Source organism: Oncorhynchus nerka, unplaced genomic scaffold (assembly GCF_034236695.1).
Source record: "Oncorhynchus nerka isolate Pitt River unplaced genomic scaffold, Oner_Uvic_2.0 unplaced_scaffold_1582, whole genome shotgun sequence".
NCBI lineage: Eukaryota > Metazoa > Chordata > Actinopteri > Salmoniformes > Salmonidae > Oncorhynchus > Oncorhynchus nerka.
Window position 1 is genome coordinate 5,001 of NW_027039746.1, and position 8,579 is coordinate 13,579.

The 8,579-nt window shown below is 51.8% G+C and overlaps 1 protein-coding gene across 1 annotated transcript in view; it reads left to right on the plus strand.

Annotated features, from left to right (window-relative positions):
- The window catches only part of LOC135568465 (proteasome adapter and scaffold protein ECM29-like), a 6,943-nt gene extending 4,736 nt beyond the window's left edge, over positions 1–2,207 (plus strand). The window contains exon 6 of the mRNA XM_065015249.1: positions 2,150–2,207. Coding sequence (XP_064871321.1) covers positions 2,150–2,185 — 36 coding nt within the window. The 3' untranslated portion in view covers positions 2,186–2,207. The remainder of the gene's footprint in view (positions 1–2,149) is intronic.
- Positions 2,208–8,579: the final 6,372 nt, after the last annotated feature.

Consider the following 8,579-nt stretch of genomic DNA (forward strand, 5'->3'; position numbering starts at 1 on the left):
CACACACTACCACGGTACCCTCACACACACACACACACTACCACGGTACCCTCACACACACACACACACACACACTACCACGGTACCCTCACACACACACACACACACACACTACCACGGTACCCTCACACACACACACACACACACATTACCACGGTACCCTCACACACACACACACACTACCACGGTACACACACACACACACACACACACACACATTACCACAGTACACACTACACACATCACACACACACACACATTACCACGGTACCCTCACACACACACACACATTACCACGGTACCCTCACACACACACACACATTACCACGGTACCCTCACACACACACACACATTACCACGGTACCCTCACACACACACACACATTACCACGGTCACACACACACACACACACACAGTACACACACACACACTACCATCACACACACACATTACCACGGTACCACACACACACACACACACATTACCACGGTACCCTCACACACACACACATTACCACGGTACCCTCACACACACACACACACACACATTACCACGGTACCCACACACACACACACACACACACATTACCACGGTACACACACACACACACACATTACCACGGTACCCTCACACACACACACACACACATTACCACGGTACCCTCACACACACACACACACACACACACATTACCACGGTACCCTCACACACACACACACACACACATTACCACGGTACCCACACACACACACACACATTACCACGGTACCCACACACACACACACACACACACACACATTACCACGGTACCCACACACACACACATTACCACGGTACCCACACACACACACACACACATTACCACGGTACACACACACACAGCAGAGATAGAAACAGACTCACAGGCGACGGAAGGACACACACACACATCACAACGTTATAGAAATACACAATCGCGCACTCACCTTCTCTCCATCTCTCCTACTCCCTCCCTCTCTACCCCCTCCTCTCTACTCCCCTCCCTCTATCCCCCTCTCTCTCTACCCTCCCTCTCTACCCCCTCCCTCTCTACCCCCTCCTCTCTATCCCCCTCTCTCTATCCCCCCTCTCTCTATCCCCCTCTCTCTATCCCCCTCTCTCTATCCCCCTCTCTCTATCCCCCTCTCTCTATCCCCCTCTCTCTATCCCCCTCTCTCTATCCCTCTCTCTATCCCCCTCTCTCTACCCCCTCTCTATCCCCCTCTCTCTATCCCCCTCTCTCTATCCCCCTCTCTCTCTATCCCTCCTCTCTCTACCCCCTCCCTCTCTACCCCCTCTCTCTATCCCCTCTCTCTACCCCCTCTCTATCCCCCTCTCTCTACCCCCCCCTCTCTACCCTCCCTCTCTACCCCTCCTCTCTATCCACACTCTCTATCCACCCTCTCTCTCTACCCCTCTCTCTACCCCCTCACTCTATCCCCCTCTCTCTACTCCCCTCCTCTATCCCCCCTCTCTATCCCCTCTCTCTGCCCCCTCCTCTATCCCCCTCTCTCCTGCCCCTCTCTCTGCCCCTCTCTCACCCCTCCTCTATCCCCACTCTCTCTACCCCCTCCCTCTGTCCCCACTCTCTCTATCCCCACTCCTCTATCCCCACTCTCTCTACCCTCCTCTCCTACCCCTCCTCTCTACCCCTCCCTCTCTCTACCCCCTCCCTCTATCCCCCTCTCTCTACCCTCCTCTATCCCCCTCTCTCTCTCTACCCCCTCCTCTCTGCCTCCCTCTATCCCCCTCTCTCTACCCCTCCTCTCTCTCTACCCCTCTCTCTCTACCCCCTCTCTCTCTACCCCTGTCTACCCTCCTCTCTCTACCTCCTACTCTACCCCCTCCTCTCTACCTCTCTATCACCTCTCTCTCTACCCCCCTCTCTCTACCCTCTCTCTCTACCCCTCTCTCTCTCTACCCTCCCCCTCTCTACCCCTCTCTCTCTACCCCCTCTCCCCCCCTATGCCTCTCTCCCTCTATATATACCCCCTCTCTCTATATACCTCTCTCTCCCCCCTCTCACCTCTCTCTACCCCCTATCCCCCTCTCTCTATCTCTCTCTCTCTCTACCTCTATACCTCTCCCTCACTCCCTATACCTCCCTCTCTCTCTATCTACCCCTCCCCAGGTGGATAAGTATCTGAAAGAATCCTCCAGGATGTGATATCTAACCTGACCAATAGCATCTGGAGGGGCGGGAGTCCGCCTGCCTCGCTCTGAACGGCCTCATCCGGGACGCAACGCCAGACGACCTCATCGACCACCTGGAGAGATCTGAAACCCTGTTCAGGGTTCTGGATGACATCAAGGTGCTCTCACACACACACCACACAGACTACTAGGGACTTTGTGATGTCATAGGTTATTATAGCTGGGGAATTGTCCAGATGGGTTATTATAGCTGGGGGGCATCAGATGGGTTATTATGGCTGGGGGTGTCAGATGGGTTATTATGGCTGGGGGTGTCAGATGGGTTATTATAGCTGGGGGGTCAGATGGGTTATTATAGCTGGGGCATCAGATGGGTTATTATAGCTGGGGTGTCAGATGGGTTATTATAGCTGTGGGTGGAGGGCATCAGATGGGTTATTATAGCTGGGTGTGTCAGATGGGTTATTATAGCTGGGGGTGTCAGATGAGTTATTATAGCTGGGGGCATCAGATGGGTTATTATTATGGCTGGGGGTGTCAGATGGGTTATTATAGCTGTGGGGGTGCATCAGATGAGTTATTATAGCTGTGGGGTTATTATAGCTGGGGGGTCAGATGAGTTATTATAGCTGGGGGGCGTCAGATGGAGTTATTATAGCTGGGGGGGGTCATAGCTGGGAGGGGTCAGGTTATTATAGCTGGGGGGGTCAGATGGGGTTATTGTAGCTGGGGGGCATCAGGTAAGGTTATTATAGCTGGGGGGTCAGATGGAGTTATTATAGCTGGGGCATCAGATGGGTTATTATAGCTGGGGGGGCATCAGAGGTTATTATAGCTGGGGTGTCAGATGGGTTATTATAGCTGGAGGTGTCAGATGGTTATTATAGCTGGGGCGTCAGATGGGTTATTATAGCTGTGGGGTGCGTCAGATGGGTTATTATAGCTGGAGGGTGTCAGTAGGGTTATTGGCTACGGTGTCAGTAGAGGTTATTATAGCTGGAGGGCGTCCAGATGGGTTATTATAGCTGGGGGCGTCAGATGGAGTTATTATAGCTGGGGGGTGTCAGATGGGTTATTATAGCTGGGGGGTGTCAGATGGGTTATTATGGCTAGGTGTCAGGGTGGTTTATTATAGCTGGGGGGTGTCAGATGGGTTATTATTGGCTAGGGGTGTCAGATGGGTTATTATAGCTGGGGGTGTCCAGATAGGTTATTATAGCTGGGGGGTGTCAGATGGGTTATTATAGCTGGGGGGTCAGATGGGTTATTATAGCTGAGGGGGTCAGATGGGTTATGGCTGGGGGGTCAGATGGGTTATTATGGCAGGGGTGTCAGTGGGGTTATTATAGCTGGGGGGTGTCTGTGGGGGTTATTATAGTCTGTCTATCAGATGGTCCAGATGGGTTATTATAGCTGGGGGTGTCAGATGGGTTATTATAGCTGGGGTGTCAGATGGGTTATTATAGCTGGGGGGTCAGATGGGTTATTATAGCTGGGGGGTCAGTGGGGTTATTATAGCTGGGGGGTCAGATGGGTTATTATAGCTGGGGGTCAGATGGGTTATTATAGCTGGGGGGTCAGATGGGTTATTATAGCTGGGGGGTCAGATGGGTTATTATAGCTGGGGGGCATCAGATGGGTTATTATAGCTGGGGGTGTCAGATGGGTTATTATAGCTGGGGGGGGTCAGATGGGTTATTATAGCTGGGGGGTCAGATGGGTTAATATAGCTGGGGTGTCAGATGGGTTATTATAGCTGGGGGTGTCAGATGGGTTATTATAGCTGGGGGGTGTCAGTATGGGTTATTATAGCTGGGGGCGTCAGTGGGTTATTATGGCATGGGTTATTATAGCGTGGGGGTTATTATAGCATGGTAGGGTTATTATAGCTGGGGGTGTCAGATAGGGTTATTATAGCTGGGGGGTGTCAGTAGGGTTATTATAGCTGGGGGGTGTCAGATGGGTTATTATAGCTGGGGGGTGTCAGATGGGTTATTATAGCTGGGGGGTGCTCAGATGGGTTATTATAGCTGGGGGTGTCAGATGGGATATATGGGTGTCAGATGGGTTATTATAGCTGGGGGGTGTCAGATGGGTTATTATAGCTGGGGGGGGTCAGATGGGTTATTATAGCTGAGGGGTGTCAGTAGGGTTATTATAGCTGGGGGGTGTCAGTGGTTATTATAGCTGGGGGGTGTCTGTGGTTGTTGTGCGTCTGTAGATGGGTTATTATAGCTGGGGGGTGTCAGATGGGTTATTATAGCTGGGGGTGTCAGATGGGTTATTATAGCTGGGGTGTCAGATGGGTTATTATAGCTGGGGGTGTCAGATGGGTTATTATAGCTGGGGGTGTCAGATGGGTTATTATAGCTGGGGGATGTCAGATGGTTATTTAGTGGAGGTGTGATGGGTTATTATAGCTGGGGGGTGTCAGATGGGTTATTATAGCTGGGGGGTGTCAGATGGGTTATTATAGCTGGGGGTCAGATGGGTTATTATAGCTGGGGTGTCAGATGGGTTATTATAGCTGGGGGGGTGTCAGATGGTTATTATAGCTGGGGGTGTCAGATGGGTTATTATAGCTGGGGTGTCAGATGGTTATTATAGGCTGGGGTGTCAGATGGGTTATTATAGCTGGGGTGTCAGATGGGTTATTATAGCTGGGGGGGTGTCAGATGGGTTATTATAGCTGGGGGGTGTCAGATGGGTTATAGCTGGGGGCGCAGATGGGTTATTATAGCTGGGGGGCATCAGATGGTTTATTATAGCTGGGGGGCATCAGATGGGTTATTATAGCTGGGGGGCGTCAGGTGGGTTATTATAGCTGGGGGGGCCATATTGGTTATTATGGGGGTCAGATGGGTTATTATAGCTGGGGGCGGGCGTCAGATGGGTTATTATAGCTGGGGGGCGGCGCCAGATGGGTTGGTTATAGCTGGGGGGGCGGGGTCAGATGGGTTATTATAGCTGGGGGCGTCAGATGGGTTATTATAGCTGGGTGGGGGCGTCAGATGGGTTATTATAGCTGGGGGCGCAGATGGGTTGTTATAGCTGGGGGTGTCAGATGGGTTATTATAGCTGGGGGGTCAGATGGGTTATTATAGCTGGGGGGGGGGTAGTGTCTTGTGGTGGTTGTGCTGACCTGTGTATTGTCTGTCTATCAGGAGTCTGTCAGGAAGGCTGCTGATATAACCCTCAAAACACTGAGTAAGGTAAGGAGGCTTTACTGTGTGACATCTACAGGTGTGTGTGTGACATCTACAGGTGTGGTGTGTGACGTCTACAGGTGTGTGTGTGTGTGACATTAATCTCTCTCTGTCTCCAGGTGTGTGTGTGACATTAGTCTCTCTCTGTCTCCAGGTGTGTGTGAGTGACATTAATCTCTCTCGTCTCCAGGTGTGTGTGAGTGACATTAATCTCTCTCGTCTCCAGGTGTGTGTGTGTGACATTAGTCTCTCTCTGTCTCCAGGTGTGTGTGAGTGACATTAATCTCTCGTCTCCAAGTGTGTGTGAGTGACATTAATCTCTCTCTGTCTCCAAGTGTGTGTGAGTGACATTAATCTCTCTCTGTCTCCAGGTGTGTGTGTGACATTAATCTCTCTCTGTCTCCAGGTGTGTGTGAGTGACATTAATCTCTCTCGTCTCCAGGTGTGTGTGTGTGTGTGTGTGACATTAATCTCTCTGTCTCCAGGTGTGTGTGTGTGTGTGACATTAATCTCTCTCTGTCTCCAGGTGTGTGTGTGTGTGTGACATTAATCTCTCTCGTCTCCAGGTGTGTGTGAGTGACATTAATCTCTCTCGTCTCCAAGTGTGTGTGAGTGACATTAATCTCTCTCTGTCTCCAGGTGTGTGTGAGTGACATTAATCTCTCTCGTCTCCAGGTGTGTGTGTGACATTAATCTCTCTCTGTCTCCAGGTGTGTGTGAGTGACATTAATCTCTCTCGTCTCCAGGTGTGTGTGTGACATTAATCTCTCTCTGTCTCCAGGTGTGTGTGTGACATTAATCTCTCTCTGTCTCCAGGTGTGTGTGTGTGAGTGACATTAATCTCTCTGTGTCTCCAGGTGTGTGTGTGTGTGTGACATTAATCTCTCTCTGTCTCCAGGTGTGTGTGTGTGACATTAATCTCTCTGTGTCTCCAGGTGTGTACTAGGATGTGTGTGTCGTCAGGTTTAGCAGCCCAGAGGACTGTAGCTGTTCTGTTACCAACCCTCCTGGATAAAGGCATCGTCAGCAACGTGCCTGAGGTCCGCTCTCTCAGGTACTCCTCCACATGTGTGTTCATTGTCGCTCGCTCTGTCGGTCTCTCTCTCTCTCTCGCTCTGTCGGTCTCTCTCGCTCTGTCGGTCTCTCTCTCTCTCTCTCTCTCTTTCTCGCTCTGTCGGTCTCTCTCTCTCTCTCGCTCTGTCGGTCTCTCTCTCTCTCGCTCTGTCGCTCTCTCTCTTTCTCGCTCTGTCGCTCTCTCTCTTTCGGTCTCTCTCTTTCTCGCTCTGTCGGTCTCTCTCGCTCTGTCGGTCTCTCTCTCTCTCTCTCTCTTTCTCGCTCTGTCGGTCTCTCTCTCGCTCTGTCGGTCTCTTTCTCGCTCTGTCGGGCTCTGTCGGTCTCTCTCTCGCTCTGTCGGTCTTTCTCGCTCTGTCGGTCTCTCTCTTTCTCGCTCTGTCGGTCTCTCTCGCTCTGTCGGTCTCTCTCTCTCTTTCTCGCTCTGTCGGTCTCTCTCTCTCGCTCTGTCGGTCTCTTTCTCGCTCTGTCGGGCTCTCTCTCTCTCTCTTTCTCGCTCTGTCGGTCTCTCTCTCTCTCTCTCTCTCTCTCGCTCTGTCGGTCTCTCTCTCTCGCTCTGTCGGGCTCTGTCGGTCTCTCTCTCTGTTCTCTCTCTCTGTTCTCTCTCTATATGAATGAAATGTAAAACTTTTAGAGACCTTGTTGGCCGTAGCAGTTAAGCAGCCCTCCTCCCTCCAGTATCCAGACCCTGGTGAAGGTGTCTAAGACAGCTGGTAATAGGTTGAAGCCCCACGCCCCTCGTCCTAATCCCAGCACTCCTGGAGGCTCTCAGTGTCCTGGAGCCACAGGTCCTCAACTACCTCAGCCTCCGAGCCACGGAGCAGGAGAAGGTAACGTACACACAGAGAGAACACACCTACTAAACCTCAGCCTCCGAGCCACGGAGCAGGAGAAGGTAACGTACACACAGAGAGAACACACCTACTAAACCTCAGCCTCCGAGCCACGGAGCAGGAGAAGGTACATACCACACACACACAGACTATAACTGCCGTTTCTCCAGAGGTGTGATTATCGGCAGTAATTGACGTAATCTCTCTTGTCTCTCTCTCTTGTCTCTCTCTGTCTCTGTCTCTCTCTCTCTGTCTGTCTCTCTCTCTGTCTCTCTGTCTCTCTCTGTCTCTCTCTGTCTCTCTCTGTCTCTCTCTCTGTCTCTCTCTCTGTCTCTCTCTCTGTCTCTCTCTGTCTCTCTCTGTCTCTCTCTCTGTCTCTCTCTCTCTGTCTCTGTCTCTCTCTGTCTCTCTCTCTCTGTTTCTCTCTCTCTGTCTCTCTCTCTCTGTTTCTCCAGAGTGCCATGGATGCTGCCAGACTCAGTGCTGCCAAGTCCTCCCCCATGATGGAGACCATCAACATGTGTCTGCAGCACCTGGACGTGTCTGTTCTGGGGGAGCTGGTCCCCAGACTCTGTGACCTACTGAAGAGTGGAGTGGGTCTGGGCACCAAGGTAACACCCCTCTCTCACCAACCTAAATACTGAACCGTGTCTGTTCTGGGGGAGCTGGTCCCCAGACTCTGTGACCTACTGAAGAGTGGAGTGGGTCTGGGCACCAAGGTAACACCCCCCTCTCTCACCAACCTAAATACTGAACCGTGTCTGTTCTGGGGGAGCTGGTCCCCAGACTCTGTGACCTACTGAAGAGTGGAGTGGGTCTGGGCACCAAGGTAACACCCCTCTCTCACCAACCTAAATACTGAACTGTGTCTGTTCTGGGGGAGCTGGTCCCCAGACTCTGTGACCTACTGAAGAGTGGAGTGGGTCTGGTTACCAAGGTAACACCCCCCTCTCTCACCAACCTAAATACTGAACTGTGTCTGTTCTGGGGGAGCTGGTCCCCAGACTCTGTGACCTACTGAAGAGTGGAGTGGGTCTGGGCACCAAGGTAACACCCCCCTCTCTCACCAACCTAAATACTGAACCGTGTCTGTTCTGGGGAGCTGGTCCCCAGACTCTGTGACCTACTGAAGAGTGGAGTGGGTCTGGTTACCAAGGTAACACCTCTCTCACCAACCTAAATACTGAACTGTGTCTGTTCTGGGGAGCTGGTCCCCAGACTCTGTGACCTACTGAAGAGTGGAGGGGTCTGGTTACCAAGGTAACACCCCTCTCTCACCAACCTAAATACTGAACTG